We start from the raw sequence: 16,176 nt of genomic DNA, 5'->3' as shown, positions 1-16,176 counted from the left end.
AGTTCTTGTCTCAAATTCCTGTTGGCCTGCTCAGAAGTTTTAGGTTTTCCAAACAAGTGTACCAACTTTTGACCAGACTTGTCAAAAATCGGGCCGGGCCGGGCCAAAATTTTTTCTGATTTCAAAAAAATGGGAACCCGTTTTTACCAAATTTTATTTGAAATTTTTCGAAAAAATAGAGTAAAAATGCTTAAATTATCATACATATTCACATTTTTCCTAAAAATTCAAAAAATTTCCAGAAAAAAAAATCAAAAACTCAAAATGTTTCAAAAGAGCCGGGCCGGGCCGGGCCGGGTCAAAATTTTTCCTGATTTCGGCCCTTCCCGGCCCGTGACAAGTCTGCTTTTGACAATGTTTCTCCCGAGCTGATAATTTCTGAATATCCTGTGTTGTGTTTGAAAAACTTGATATTGGTGCCGAAAACTATCATGATTACGGAATTACACTGCCTTGGTGTATTCAAGAAATCATCCATCCAATAATCAATTTGGAAGGTTTTGTCTGTAATGGACCTATTCTGGAGGTAGCAAAACAAAAACTACTACTAGCAAAAAATAGTTTTTTCATACTTGTTATTTGACGGGCCGAGGAAAAATTTTGCCGGCCCAGTCGGCCCGGGTGGAAAATGTTTAAAAATTTTTGCACCCCAAAAATAATTTTCAAGTGTTTTTTTATCACTAAATTCACTGTAGAACTTATAAAATCATCAATTCAGTCGAATTTTTGCAGAAAATGCCCCCAAAACCACTTTTTCAAAAATTACTGCTGAAAAAAACATGTTTTTCGAAAAAAAAAGTCGCTTCACCTGGGCCGGGCCGGGCCGGTGAAAATTTGGAAATCGGCCCGGCCCGGCCCGGCCCGGCCCGTGACAAGTATGAGTTTTTTGCTTTTGCTACCTCCAAAATAGGACCTTAAAATTAGGCTTTTTCTTGAGGAAAAAATTAAAAGGACTCTCAAATTGTAAATTTTCGCAAATGTAGTGATTCTGTCGTGATGCGTTCGTTTTCCAAACAATCAGTGCTTCTCGAATTGTACGGGGCATTTTTCATGATGGATCTGACTCGGGGGACGCAGCGTTCAGATTGTGGGGCTCAGTTCAGATGTTATCACTATCCATAAAATCGATTTCAGCCTTATTTCGAGTTCGGTTTTCAATTCCTTTTCACCTGGACTTCAGATTTCTCCACGTCACTTCTTCCTCATATTGGTTGCTCCTAGAGACGGGTTGTTCTCTTTACACTACTAATAATTTTCAAAACTCAAGAGCATTTTCAGTTGACAAGTAGTCAGTCTCAAGTGTTTTTTTCATGTTTTGTGTTTTTCATATCGCGAATGTTGGGAAGAATTGAAATTTGTAATATGTTTACGCCTGAAGAACTGGGAAACAGCGAGTGACGTTGATGAATTGTATCATTCTGACCGTCTGCAGCAAAAAACTTGTCTGAGTTTGTGTTTTGCAGAATATGGAGATTAGTAGAACATACAGATTGTCTTCAAGACTAGGCGTGATTGTGGCAGCAAAGCAGGACTGTTATCTCATTAGAGTCACTTTAGTTAGATTGCTCCACAAACGTTTGACAGTGCTCTGCTTCATTCTTAGAACAACTCGCTAAATTATCAAAAGTTAAAGTCGGTTTTGAAGTAAAAGAAGCTTCAAAATGAATAAAGACGATTACAGATGCTACGTCTTTTCTTCTAATTTCAGTCGATATCCCACCCTTATCAAATCAAAATTTGTCTCAATAAAGTTCCCGAACAGATGGAAACACAATCTCTGTCAACATTTTTCATTTCGATCGCCTTGTCAGAGTCGTAAAAACCTGTACAGTACTGAACATAGCAAACCTAAAAAAAGAGAAACAATCACAGAAACAATTCATCTTTTCCCATCTCGATTTGATCTATTCTTCTCTCTTTTGAGAAGATCATCATCATTGTCTGCGTTTCTCACTCTTTACATTATTTTGTCCCTCTCCCCTTTCAAACAAATATGTCACACGAAACAGTTTTCGAAATCAACATTTTTGAAAGTTCACCCTTTCGTGGCGGACTTCCAAAAAAAAAGAAACACGGAAAATCCACGTGGTGACCTTTAGATGACCTATTGCCCGAACGTGGGGACCACCCAGTGCCAATAATTGGGTACACGTGTCACATAAATTCAGCCATGTGGATCGAGATGATCAACTGTATTTTTTGCCGTCAGAGAAAACAAGGGTAAGTTTCCATTCTTCGTTGTTCTGCGTCTCTCCAATCTATGTACTCTAACTACTTCTCTCCCATCTGACGTCTTCAATCACTGTCTTACATCTAATCAATTCTGATTATAATCAATTTTCTTTCTGTCTGTCCGAATTCTGAATGCAAAAACTAAAAAAATGAAGTACGTTCTCCCAAATGAAACACCTTTTACATTATTAAAATGTTTTATCATTATTCAGTATTTCACAATCACGAGCATCCACGTCATCCGCTACCACGACGTCTTCCATCTTCACACCGGCGTTCGCCTTGAATCACCAGCACCAACCCAACAATGCCACGACATCTGCCTCAACGTCTTCCGAAGTTATGGTGCCACCAGCATCAGCCCCGCCCAGAATTTCAATATATCACAAAATGGTGAAGAGCAAATCCAAGTTCCGGCAATGTGATGTTTGTGAGCGATTCTTCATTTTTGATTTTGTGCGCAGACAGCAGTTGGATGATGTGTTTGCATGTAATGTGTGTGGGTGAGTTAAAAATAATGAATCCTCAGATAGGTTTACTACTTTTGGAGTGTAGCCAGCAATTATTCTCATAGTTAGTTCTGTGACGGATCTGAAAATTAATATGTTCAGTACGAAACTAATTTTCGTACTTTTGCAGAATACGTGTACACGAAGGATGCTTGGAACGGCTGAAAAATGATTGCAAGATGACGAAACAAATAATGGGCGGAATACTGGAGAATGCAGTCATTCAAAGTAATAAAAAACAATGGGAAGAACCGACACCAGCACCAACTCCACCGCGACCAACATTATCACTACAACAAGTATTAGTTACTTCCCCAACTGATTCATCCCTTGCAACCACATCAAACACTTCTCCAAATGATTTTAACTATGAAAGTAAGTCTGAGGAAGATAGACTCATAATCTATATAGTTTGTATTAAAGTCTGGCGGTGGCACTGGTTGAATATTTTTATGTTTAAATTTCTCTATTGCGGTTTAGTTTTATATTTAAAAAAAAAATTGTATTGCAAATATTTAATCCGTAATCTCTGACTGGTAAAACTGGTGTCTCTTTACAGGAAATGTACATACTAATAACACAAATCCAATGATGACAATGACAGCATCAACACTAGATGACATTGCAACAATATATTCGGAAAATTTGGATTCAGAGAATACAGATTACGAGCGAGATTTGATGCAATGGAGAGATATTACCATTCAATTATCAGATGTTCATATTAAAACCAGAATTGGTGATGGTAGATTTGGAACTGTTCATTTGGCAGAATACCATGGCGATGCAGCCGTCAAGTTCGTAAATATGAGCTATTTGAAAGATGTAGATAGAAAAATTGAAGTGTTCACACAGGAAATTGTGAGTGCTTACAAGGTGAGAAATAAATTTTGTTGAACTAGAGAGATTGTTTTGGATTTCTTACTTCCTTTATCATATTTTTATTTTTCAGAACTCTCGTCACGATCACATTGCTTTGTTTTATGGATACGTGGCCGATCTCCCGACGAATACATATGCAATTGTGACGAACTTTTATCACAACAAAACCCTGTATCATCTTATTCATGAACAAACTTCTGACGACTTCGATCAATCATGGATATTCCAAGTTTCACTTCAAATCTGTCAAGCAATGTCATATTTACACAAAAAGAAGATTCTCCACAGGGATCTACGATCTAAAAATATTCTTCTGGATAATCCAAATCGGGTCGTCGTTGCTGATTTTGCTCTGATGAAGTTGGAGAGACTGTCCAATCCAAAAAGAGATTATACTCTCTGCATTCCACAACATTGGCTAGATTATTTAGCTCCAGAAGTTGCTGGAAATTTGATGTTGGATTGGAGAGGAGACGTAATGTTTGAGCATGAGCTGCTATTCACGTCAGAGTCGGATGTATATTCATTCGGGTGAGATTGAAGGCGGATGAAAAGTCAAGCTTTTTTGTCATCAGTGTTTGAAAAAGTTCATACTATTTCAGTACAATCTTCTTCGAACTTCTATTGCGTAAAATGCCAACAGGATGCGATTCATGGGAACAGAAGCTATACGCAAAGATGTGTGGACAGAAGGCAGCACTTCAACGACTTGATACACAACTACAAAAAGTTGATTCCAAATTCCATGATCTCCTAATGAGTTGCTGGTCAAATCATCCTGAAAAACGACCCACTTTTACCCATATTGTCAAAAGAATAACTTCTATGATGCCTCGTAAGGAATCGAATAAACAGAAGCGTCGAAGTACCGCTCACGAAAATCCATTGTTTTAGACAATTATATATTTATATGCACACAAGAATTACTCTCCTTTTTCTCTAAAATTTATCTTGTTACATAATCATATCATAGTTTTATCCTTCCCTTTTTATCCTTTTTTTTTTTTTGAAAAATTCATGTTTTCCCTTCTGAAACTCTCAGAATCACATTTTTACCCGCGTTTCTTCCAAGATTTTCCCCGAAAAAAAATCATAATGTGTATTTACATCAACCCAAAAATTAATCCAAAACATACAGTATTACTGTAAATTTTACATTCCCCAACCCGTTCCAACATCATTTCCTGTGCCATTTAGACGACGAGTTTTATATGTCCCTGCAAGATTCAAATTCCCGAGATTCCCAACCATATATTAATTCCAATTTTATCTTATGATTTATTTATACGTTTTCCTGCTTCCACTGCTTCCCTCTTAGTCTATTAATGACCGATTTAGTTGCATTTTTGCCACGTAGGAAACAACTTCCAGTTTTCCAAACTTCCTAATAAAATTTAAAGATGTTTCATTCTCTTTCTGTTCAAAATTTTCTAACTCACAAGGGAACCCCAAGCACTTGTAAATTTGGAATTTGATGAAGCTTTGGTGGGAGGTCAAGGACCACTCCAATAGAGCTCCCACAAAATATTGGAACACGCTCGGCACTCTGCTCCGAGTTATGGGCTCTCAAAGTTTGGCTCAGATTTTTTTTTTCAATGATGAAACTGTCCACCCAATGAAAAGAAAAAAGAAAAACGCCTTGCATGGGGTCGATCCCTTCCCACACCCAGCACCAACTCAACACACATCCCCTCAGCCACTCGGCCAGTCGTAAACGTGGCAAGGGAGGAAAGTGACATTTTGGGAACTGTTGAGAAGCGAGGAAATGAGGTTTACTGTGGTAAATCTGAGCCAAACTTTGAGAGCCCATAACTCGGAGAAGAGTGCCGAGCGTGTTCCAATATTTTGTGGGAGCTCTATTGGAGTGGTCCTTGACCTCCCACCAAAGTTTCATCAAATTCCAAATTTACAAGTGCTTGGGGTTCCCTTGTCAAGTTTACTCGTTTTACTGTGGAAACAATATTTATGAAATAGTGAAAGCATATTTATGTTACGAAATCGAATTTCTTTTGCGATTTGTCGTGTAATCGATAACGATATGCTATATTTCTGCCTTACCCAATTTCTCTCATTCACCAATCGCTACTGATGGTTTATTTCAGATGAAATCCATTCGTACCACAAACATAACGACCGCAAAAGCTGTCATACAGAAACCACCTCGTCACGTCATTCTGGGAAAGAGAAAACGGCGTGGAAATGTCCGTGACGCCGACGTTTTCTATGATTTCCTCGCTTCGTTTTGCCACGTGGTAATGGAAAGATGCTCTCCGAATACGGAAGATTGGAACAAAATGAAGTTTGGAGCAGACTATGAACATTTGAAATGTCCTGATGAACAATTTGAGCGGCATGTTGAAGAAAATTGCCAGTTGGCGGAAAAATATATCACATCGGGAAGATTATTAGCATTTGAAGGTGCATAATTCATATTATGTGAGAATAATTTTTTTAAATAAATACTTTCAGTGTGCATGGTAACCCCCACTGAAAATCAACTCATCGGATTTCGAATCACATTCAGCCAAATGGATTATCCTGAATGGTAAATTTTTTTTTCGAGAAATCATGATAATCTCGATTTTCAGTCGTCGAATCCGTAACCTTTACGAAAGATTATCAATAATTCTAGAGAATATTAGAACGATGGAAATCACGGAAAATGTGGATTCAATTATGAACTCATGTAGTAAGTTTCTCGAGAAGATTCCTGAGGTAGTCCTACTCTTGATCGCAATTTTCTAGAATACCGTCCTCGAATTCGCTTGCTTACTCGTGTTCGTACAGCTTCGAAGCGGAAGAAAGACAATTCAACAGCAGGAGATTTGAAAATTTCAGTGCCGATTGCAGATTCGCTCCCGTTGGTTCAAAATTTATTAACTTTTTATGCCTTCATGTAATTAATTCGTTCTGAAACTTGTTTTATATGTCTATAAGTCTGAAAATAAAGAAAAAACAAGTTATTTCGATCACAAATCGTTTATTATCATCTTCTTTTAAAGTGAGTTTTTGATATTTTTTCTTTTCATTTTCTCTCAACATCCAGTTGATTTTCTCTTTCCAGCCTAATGAGAGCATTCGAGAGAGACCAAATTTAGAGAGAAAATGCTCACTTTTTTGTGATCATTGTTTTTTGTAGATTTCAGTGGTAAAAAATCGCAATCCGGATGACATTTGGATGCGCAAAAAACGCTAAAATCTTGAGAATTCGAAGGAAAAAACTGAAAGTTCTCGGGAAATCGCAATTATTAAGAATTGATTCTTTTCCCAAAAAACTCCCAATTTTGTACAAAAACGGGGAGAAAAACAGAACAACTTGTAGACAAAACATGTGAAGAGGAATGCGAAAACCTTGGAGATCGAGGTTCGACTCGCGCAAATTTAAAAATTAAGGCTTCTTGAAGAGGATAGTGAAAATGGGATAAATGGAGGGTAGTATTTGAGGGATTGGTTGGAATTAGTGAACAGGAGGGGGTGAATTTTGGTTTTCTGGACATAGTGAGACTCGAAATCTGATTTTGTATCCTATCCTTCACACATTAATTCCAAACAATTCCGGTGACAATGAGACTAGAGAGGATAAATGGAATATATGAGGGCAGGGAAAGGCAACGTAGAAAAAATAGCCGGGATAGCAAGAAATCTAACCAAAACGAAAACTATATGAATAAAAATGGGGGGATTACGTAATTACTGAGGGGGGATTACTGTAGGACTGATTATATAGCATAGAGATTACTGTAAATGATATATGAACATTATATAATATGACGAGAAGAGATGAGAGTGTGTTTGGGTGCTATGAAATAAGAAATAGAGAAATCAGACAAAGAGAATAGTACAAATCAGCACAAAAAGGTACGGGTGTGGTTGAAAATAACCTGAAAAGGTAAATTTTCAGAAATCGAGTGGACGAGGACCCCCACTTTTTCCAGTCAGTTTCCTTCAAATTTTTGAAACACTTGAAGATTCGGACCCGAAAAAATGGAAAATCAGACAGATGAAATGAGCAAAATGTAAAAGTACGACCCGGCCAAAATCAATTTTTGAAGTTGGGAACGTACATTTGAGTGAGCTTTTCGAATTTCGCACCAGACGTTTCAGAACACTTGGCGTAATTCGAAAAGTTCGAAAAGAAAAAAAAAGAAAAAAAGAAGTGAGGAAAAATCCAATATGTACAGGAAAATCATCACGGACAGAGAATGGAAAGGGCCTATATCTTCAAAAAAATATATGCACCTTTGTAACGGAAACGTTACAAAGATAGGACATGCTACTCCATATTTTTTTGAAGACATAAAAAATCTAACAAAAGTTCAAAGGAAACTAACAGAAAAAACGAGAGGGACCTAGCATTTATCGATTTGTGAGATGAATTGTGGGTGGGAAAAAGATACCTGTATTTGTATTATTAGTTACCGAAATTTTTGATTGATGAAAATGCGCTCGATGACACGAAAATTCAAATGCCATAAAGTATATTTTCAAGGATAAATGTCGATAATCTGGGGATTCATTGAAGGGAAAGGGGCCTATCTATACACAGAGTATGATTCAGAATTTCTATTTTAACACACGGGGAGATGAGATGAGAGGAGAACTGGGATCAGATCCCCACTAATGAAAACGGGAAAAACCAATGAATTTTTGAAAGAAAAAGCATGAAAACATTACAAGCTTTTCCTGTCAAAAAAAAAAAAACAAATTACAAACAAAATATTGCAAGAAAGGAGAAGCCAGAATTGTGATTAAATTGATTGGAGAGACGAATATGATTATAAGTTTTGCAAATTTGAAAATTTTGTGAGATAAGTTAGAAAATTCGAAACAATATTACGTCGTAATTAACTTCGGAAACGTTTTTGGAACTTTCTAAATAATCTCTCAAAATTTGATCATCTTTTGGGGACAACTACGCGGAAGCAATAGCGGCAATCAGTTGAAGAGGACACACGCGAACGCCACCCGCTTTCGCTCCGATCGAACGAAGATCCGATGGTCCGCTGGATTTCTCATAACGACTCAAAAAGGATGATGGTGGAGAAGACTCCATAATTCCAGATGAAGAGAGGGATGAGGTAGATGATGAAGCGGATGAGGTATTCGAAATGGATGAAGATGGGCGGGATTCCTGATCAACAGGAACTTGCAACTGAAATTACAGAAGAAATAGTTGGTTTGATTTAAATGTCAAACGAATGAAGTAAAAATGCAAAACTAATAACAGAAAGGACTGAATAAGAACATCACTATTCTTAAAAGAAAACAATGTATTACCTGATTAAGCCATTCAGCCGGCGGCAACGGAACATTTCTAGCCGATGGTGATGAGCAAACCGACGATGAGGCGAATGGATTCAACGATTGGGGGCTCGATGATTGAGCCTTTCGTTGACGTGACAATCCTCCGTTTGGTGTACGTTGTCCATGATGACGTGGATTTCCAGAAGACTTCGGTGTCGTTGGTGGGATAGTTAAGCCACTGCCACTGGCACGAGATGACGACGTTGGAGTATTCATTTTGAATAGGTGAGGGGGTGTAAATATGGATGAAGTTATCAAAGTAGATAGATCGTTGTTTAATGAGATTTTTTTGGAGTTTTTGATCTTACAGAACTACACCGGGGGTAACCCGAAGGTTATGATGCTATAGACCGTTGGATCTGAAAATAAAACTAATTTCAAAAAAATAGCAATGAGAAAGGTTGAAATCAGACGAAACCAGCTAATGAAATTAAACTGAAGAAGAATTAGGTTGGAACAAATTTTGAAAATATAAAGATGACAAAGTGAAACGAGAACTCTTGTATTTCTTAAAATAAAATTCATCAAACGTTGACTTTAATTTTGTGAAACTTAACTCCAAAGAAATTTGATTTTGGGCCGAAATTATATTTTCCATGGACTGCGCGTGAAATGTTACACATTGTACGTGGACTTGTTGCAAGTGCGGAGAGTGCGTCAAATCAGACGATCAATTTATCAATTTACTCGTCCATGAAAAATGTACAACATTTGTTAAACAAATTTTAACTTCCGTTTTGAGTCGGATTTCAAGAGAGATTTGAAAGATTGTCAAATCGATCAGCTAGAGATAAACTTTAAAAAAGCGAATCAGGGTAATATATTTGATTGGGTCAGTTGAGCAATAGTTATTGATCGGGCATGATTATATTTTGTATAACATTTTGCAGTTTATCCTTCTAGAAATATTATTTTTATGCAAAAACGAGTATGAAAGTAGAAGTTATATTGCTTGACCCATATCAAAGATTGTTGCAATACAGACACATGCACTCCCAATGAAAACACGAGTGAAAGTATATAGAAAATTAAAAACAATTGGAAAACGTTGTAGTAATATTACGTGATCTAGAGTAATCTTGCGAAACAAACAGGCACCATGTGACAACAGACTATTGCGAAACCAATGAAAACTCATAGAACGCAGTCAGCGATTTTTTTAATAGATGGATGTCAATGTGAAGATCTATATTTTGCTCCTGGGATGGTGCCACCGATACCCAAAAAAAACGCGGTCGATATATCAATAGAGAAACGGCAGCAACAGAAAACCTGTAGTCACGAGGGGTAGGCGAGGCAGCCGCGACGCAAAACGCGTCGCATATGACAAGACAGATTGCTGGAGTAGGAGAGTCGAGAGAAAGGCGCTTCATCGTATGAGAGAAAGAAGAAGACCGGGCGGTCTCTATGGGCCAAGGGCAAAGAAGATGGAGAAAGTTAGAGAGAATAGAAATTGAAGAGAGTCAGCAGAGAAATGGAAAGAAGGGAGCGAGCGCCACCATGACGTATCACATGGCAGAAAGAGGAAAGAGTGGGAGAGAAAAACGATGGAAAACAAAATATGTGCGGTTTTCAGGTGGCAAACAACACGTCGACATTTTCGAAAGACACCTCATGACCCTGATCACAACATGAACTTTTCCGTACTCTTTCATGCTCTCACTATCATCACTCACTGGTCTTGGCAAGTTGCCAAGAAATGGATTCATGGTCACCTGATTGTTTTATCAGGTGATTCTCGAAATGGGAATTAAGTGAAAGTTTGCGGGAGAATGAACAAAGTTTGGCGGTCGTTGGAGGTTGTTTGGGTCTAAAGAAGTTTCAGAAGGGAAATCGATGAGGCTTCAGATGTTGAACAAATTGCCTGGAACTATAATACTTTGTCACAAACCTCGGATCCCCAATTTTATCTGAGGCCGAAGACAATCTGAAAACTAAGTACCGTAGACTACCGTAGTTCATTCAATTCCATTTGGATAATTATACATCTGCATATCGAAATGTGTATATTCAAATGTTAGAAACCAGTGTTAAAATCACAAACAAATGTGAAACATTGAAAATTCAAACATTTATAAAAAGCTAACCATTCCTTTCTGTTCACTTTGCCTTCTTCCTCCTTCTTTCTTCCTCCTTCTCCCATATCAATACAAAAACATTCAAATGCATCCCGAAACATTTAATGACCTAAATGATAACAAAATCATATTTTCTGATTCCTATTTCTACTTGAAACATATAATTTTTGTTTTACTTGCCCTCGTATTTCAACGAACTAACATACAAGCCGTGCTCACTCTTCACATGGAAAATTTGTCGCGTGCAATGCTCAGAGATGGTTTCCACATTGTCGAAACTAGAGATAACAATATTATTTTAATGAGAGGTAAAATTCATTTTTTGGGCGGGAGAAGAGGAAAACTGACTCGTTTCTATTCATAAAGTTGCAAGTTTTCAGGTCTTCAAACCGTATACAATCAGAATGGAAGTGAATTCACTCTCATTAATGGAATGACTAGAGTGGACGCTCATGGCGAGGAAGATGAGGAAGATGATGATGAAGAAGAAGAAAGTGATGAAGACGAATGATGGACTAGAAAAAACAGGATGCGGATACAAGTACACATTTCAAAATTGTAGTAATCTGTATATCTGTACATTCTCTCATAAAACTATTCATTTCAAATACAATTAATGTTCTTCTTACTGGAAAGTTCTGGGTTAATCATTAGCCAAGTCTAGAGGAAGATGATGCAGTGGAAGAAATAGAATCCGAAGTAGCTTCTGGAGAAAACGGTTTCTCAGTAGACACACTGGATTTGTCAACGGAAGACGTTGAAATTCCCGACGATGTCTTCGTACTTTGAGCAGACGAAATCATGTCATAGAAGTTCTGAAATATCGTATTCCTTTTGAAGATTTTTAATTCAATATAATATTACTCTATTGGCAGCAGCATCTCTGAAAATACTCAAATCTTTGGCCAGTTGTTTCGCCTCTTCCATCAACTTTGGATTTTTCGACTGAAGTCCATAAAGACCTTCGATGGCTCCTCGGAATACTTGTTCGATCTGAAAAATAGGAAGGGTTTCTCCTGTCACTTAATAATATCGATTCATAATAAACCTTCTCATGAGGGTTTTCCTAGAAGCAATCTACTCACCGATGGCTCATCTGTTCCGACAGCATCCATCGCCTCTTTCTCTTTATTCTCCACACGACGAACCATTTCGGTAACTTGGTCTTTCAAATCATCCAAATCAACATTTTTCTCATAATTCATGTATGATTTGTTCATTTGGATCACCGATTCTTTCAGAATATTCACCTTCTTCTCCAAACATTGGACATCTTTCACCATCAGAGTCGACGACAGCTGAAAGTAAATTAGTCTCTGTATGTTCATCTGCCTCGCATCCAGATGTCCTCCCTAATTACCGCATGATCAGCCATCGCCTTCGCCGCTGCCACTTTTCTATCCATCCAACGTGTATTTCCAATTCTTTCTCTATCAATATGTTGTTCCAATTCCTTCAACATTCCCTTGAATCTCTCCATATCTTCAGAAATCGAAATATGCATATCGCGGATATCCAGTGTAACGTGACGACGAACAATGTCTCCGTCTCGAATCAATTCGATCGCTTTCTCTGTTGCATTCAGACTACGTGCAATGTAATCTTGAGTCGTGTTCTGAAATACATTCTATTGCTTATCGGAAATAGGTTTTAAACTACTGAAAAAGACAAACTCACATTCTTGACTTCCATTGTTGCTATCACTTCTCTTTTCGGGATAAAACAAATCTGAAAAGTGGGGAATAAATATAATCCCCACCCTCCCAGAAATTTTACGGCACTTTCAACACGTGGCACATGTGGATATAAAAATTGAAGTGCTCAGGGTCACGGAAAAAGTGAGTTTTCTGAAATCACTCAAACCCGCTCTGTTTTTCGTTTCTAGGAAATGTTTAAAAATTGAACCTACCATTTTTCGAAAGGATTCTTTCAAACGAATTCTGTATTTGGAAAAAAATGTCTGAAAATGTTTACGTCTCTAGATTTTATTGGAAATGCTTCCCGTCTTCTCCATTACTTTTCCAGCAAACAATTTATTACTATGAACCAAAAAGCTCCAGAAAAACACGCCAAATAAAACAAGCAGAAACCAGTATGTAGAAGACTTGAAAAATATGAGAAACAACAATTATTAAATTAAAAAAAGAAAAAAATTCTTTAAAGCAGAATAAATTACAACTCGTCATGCTCCTCATTCAACTTCAACTGCTGCTTCACAATCTGAATGAACTGCTCCTTGTGCTGTGTTCCAATACCGTAACCCATAACATCTTGTCGAGACCATCCACTCTTTCCGTAATACAAACGAATTGTCGGGTAAGCTCTGACTTGGGCTCCCTGACACACTCCAGGCCATTGATCACAGTCCACTTTGGCGAAATTAACTTTTCCTTCCAATTCTTTAGCGATTTGATCATAAACTGGAGCGAATTGAAGGCAATGTCCACACCATGGAGCAAAGAAATCAACAATCCAAGGTTCGGTAGAATCAAGAACAGTCGTATGGAAATCATTGCCAAGAGTAACAACTTCAGTTGGAAGGAAGTTATAAACCCATCTTTGGATGGAATCAGAATTTCGCCACATGTGATTGGGATAGTCACTGAAAAATATAATGATTGAAGAAGATGAGAGAATGAAAACTCACTAGAACGCTGCCCTTCTTGGCTGCTTCGTTTTCTTTGCTGGAAACATTCTGACTGTTGGATAACTGTTAATTTGGGTTTTTGTACAGAATTGTGCGTATTTCTGACAATCAATCGAAGCAACATGTGCATTATCATCAAACGATTGAATTGCTCTTGCAGCTTTTTGAAGTTCTGGAGCCAACTGTTGACAGGGACCACACCAAGGAGCAAAGAAGTCAACAAGCCACGTCTCTTCATCTTTTCGATTCACAACCAACTCTTCGAATTGCTCTGGACTCATTTCCATAACAGATGGGTTCATTGCATTATCCAAAAACTCCAAAATGTATTCAACATTATGATATCCAACCATTTTATGTGTTTTTCCATCTGGAGTATAGACGATACTTGTTGGATAACTTTGAACTCCGGCTGTCTGGCAGAGATCTTTATACTTGACACAGTCGAGAGATCCTATGGCTACAGTATGAAGAATTGAATCTTCTGAAGTGGAAGTGTGGAATCGACGGTACTCTCCAAGAAGTTTCATGCATGGCGGACACCACTGAAAGTTTTTTTTTGCAAAATTTGGTTTATTAGAATTGTACTTACCGGTGCAAAATAATCGATGATATAGAATTCTCCCCCACTGATCGCATATTCATAAGAATCTCGATTCAAAACGTGGATATGAGAGTTCGAAGCTTCTCGAATGAAAGTGCTTGCTGCGTGGAAATCTTTTGCTCCGGCATAATCAATTTCATATCCTCCAGTTGTTTTGAACACAATAAACTGTGGAAGTTTAGTCTTATCTACTAGGTCGTCGCAGATTTCTGATGATTTTGAACAGTCGAAAGAGAAAATTTGATTTTGAACGAGAGCTGGGAGACGTCGGAAGTCTTTCTTCTCGGACGCTTGACGTTCATTTGCCAACATCCAAACAGCTATCGCCTCATCTGGATCGTTTCCTTCTGCAATGAAAAAATCATACATTTTTGAATCCAAAAATAAAATGTGAGCTATACAAAATGCCATTTCTTCTAGATGACTCACCCAACAATCTCTGCAAACTCTCAGGTTCAATCATCGGTAATTCATCCAAGTACTCGATAACTTTCTTTGAAATCTCTTGAGCATCCATACTCTCGATATTAATTTGACTCTTCTTCTCTAATTTTCTAGCTGGGAACCACATGACTCCAGGCGACGAGTCGAATTTATAGCACAAAGTTTCTTCAGAATTGCAGTCTATCGTTGCTACGTTCGCAAGTCCGTCAAGCATTGAGGAGAGTTTTCGTCTGAAAATTGATTGTTCAAATTTCTTTGGTTTCCGAGGACGTCACCTCGTATTTGAACTCAAACATTCTATGTTATCCCCTCCACACATATCAACAATCCAGGGTAATCTGTTATACGGCTCCCAGTCTTCACTCAACGCTTTCCAATTCTCAGAGTTCAAATGAAGAACTTCTGATTTCAGTCTCTGAATCACAAAGTCCACCATTAATTCGACGTCACGATGCCCTTGATAGAATTCTCCAGTTGGGTAGAATACGAGAGATGGATAAGCATTGACACGTTGGGATTGACATAATTGTGGATCTTCGGCACAGTTGACAGCTCCCACGCGGATAGTTCCTTCGATTTCTCGAGCGAATTTACGCCACTGAAAGTCAAGTAAATTACATGGTCTAAATTGTTTTGTGTCTTACCGTTGGCGCCAATTGATGACAATGAGAACAATACGTTGAATAGAAATTAATAAACCAAATCTCATTTGAGTCAGAAACCATCCTTTGGAAATCCGCTCGATTTAGAGTGACGATCTCCTGGTCTTCATCATAAATTCCGAAATTATCATTATAAAACTGCCAACTTTGATAATTATTTCCTCCCTGGAATCCATCTTCCAACCCTTTTTCTCCGAATTGATCGTATTTTTTTCGCAGGTTTTCATCTTTTAAAACTTCGTAGGCTTTGTTGATTTTTACGAATTCATCATGAGCATTCGGGTCGTCCTAAAATATAATATATTAATCCAGAGAATATTCATTTGACCTACAGTATTCCTGTCTGGATGTTTTTTGATAGCCAATTTCTTGAAAGCCTTTCGAATCGTTCTATCATCTGCATCTCGATCGACTCCTAATAACTCGTAATAATCTTCAGCAAAAACTAGATAACACGTGATGAGAACACATAACAGTAGAATTGCCCGCATTTTCTGAAATGTTGAGAAATTTGTGATTTGAAAGCCTCAAGAATTCTGATATAATTGAGAAAAAGTAGCAGACATTAGGACTCAACATGAGCTAAAAAAATGCATTCACACGAATGCTTTGTGCATGATAAAAACGGACAAAACAAGATTAGGAACCTCTCAAAACGACCAATTACAATCCCTAAATATCTCTCAAGACAGTTAGTACACGTCGTCAAAATAAGACATAGTTATGGAAGAAGAGATGAAAAAGAGATGAAGAGAAAATGAATAGAGTGGATAGATGTATTGTTGACCCACAAGAATAGGCTTTTTGTGGGAAA

At 37.7% G+C, this 16,176-nt stretch overlaps 6 protein-coding genes across 6 annotated transcripts; 3 read left to right on the top strand and 3 right to left on the bottom strand.

Annotated features, from left to right (window-relative positions):
* Window positions 1-2,170: 2,170 nt before the first annotated feature.
* GCK72_001588 (uncharacterized protein) lies at window positions 2,171-4,517 on the top strand (the record flags this gene model as incomplete). Its single annotated transcript, XM_003115006.2, has 6 exons — window positions 2,171-2,220; window positions 2,445-2,735; window positions 2,872-3,116; window positions 3,301-3,617; window positions 3,694-4,154; window positions 4,226-4,517. 6 exons carry the CDS (start codon window positions 2,171-2,173, stop codon window positions 4,515-4,517), a joined length of 1,656 nt encoding a protein of 551 aa, XP_003115054.2.
* A 1,208-nt stretch (window positions 4,518-5,725) lies between these two features.
* On the top strand, window positions 5,726-6,523 carry GCK72_001587 (uncharacterized protein; the record flags this gene model as incomplete). Its single annotated transcript, XM_003114614.2, has 4 exons — window positions 5,726-6,041; window positions 6,093-6,168; window positions 6,212-6,312; window positions 6,369-6,523. 4 exons carry the CDS (start codon window positions 5,726-5,728, stop codon window positions 6,521-6,523), a joined length of 648 nt encoding a protein of 215 aa, XP_003114662.2.
* A 2,012-nt stretch (window positions 6,524-8,535) lies between these two features.
* Window positions 8,536-9,143, bottom strand: GCK72_001586 (uncharacterized protein; the record flags this gene model as incomplete). The annotated part of the gene is made up of 2 exons (XM_003114784.1): window positions 8,536-8,775; window positions 8,901-9,143. 2 exons carry the CDS (start codon window positions 9,141-9,143, stop codon window positions 8,536-8,538), a joined length of 483 nt encoding a protein of 160 aa, XP_003114832.1.
* A 2,088-nt stretch (window positions 9,144-11,231) lies between these two features.
* Window positions 11,232-11,516, top strand: GCK72_001585 (uncharacterized protein; the record flags this gene model as incomplete). Its single annotated transcript, XM_003114529.2, has 2 exons — window positions 11,232-11,313; window positions 11,386-11,516. The coding sequence occupies 2 exons, from the start codon at window positions 11,232-11,234 to the stop codon at window positions 11,514-11,516; spliced, it is 213 nt and encodes a 70-aa protein (XP_003114577.2).
* Window positions 11,517-11,655: 139 nt separating this feature from the next.
* Window positions 11,656-12,697, bottom strand: GCK72_001584 (uncharacterized protein; the record flags this gene model as incomplete). The annotated part of the gene is made up of 5 exons (XM_053723039.1): window positions 11,656-11,820; window positions 11,870-11,998; window positions 12,091-12,303; window positions 12,366-12,620; window positions 12,683-12,697. The coding sequence occupies 5 exons, from the start codon at window positions 12,695-12,697 to the stop codon at window positions 11,656-11,658; spliced, it is 777 nt and encodes a 258-aa protein (XP_053591684.1).
* A 480-nt stretch (window positions 12,698-13,177) lies between these two features.
* GCK72_001583 (uncharacterized protein) lies at window positions 13,178-15,853 on the bottom strand (the record flags this gene model as incomplete). Its single annotated transcript, XM_003115152.2, has 7 exons — window positions 13,178-13,607; window positions 13,653-14,197; window positions 14,245-14,603; window positions 14,686-14,930; window positions 14,976-15,298; window positions 15,345-15,650; window positions 15,695-15,853. 7 exons carry the CDS (start codon window positions 15,851-15,853, stop codon window positions 13,178-13,180), a joined length of 2,367 nt encoding a protein of 788 aa, XP_003115200.2.
* Between the last annotated feature and the right edge of the window lie 323 nt (window positions 15,854-16,176).

The sequence above is a fragment of the Caenorhabditis remanei genome, chromosome I (assembly GCF_010183535.1).
Source record: "Caenorhabditis remanei strain PX506 chromosome I, whole genome shotgun sequence".
NCBI classification, from domain to species: Eukaryota; Metazoa; Nematoda; class Chromadorea; order Rhabditida; family Rhabditidae; genus Caenorhabditis; species Caenorhabditis remanei.
This window is presented reverse-complemented; position numbering and strand designations above follow the sequence as displayed.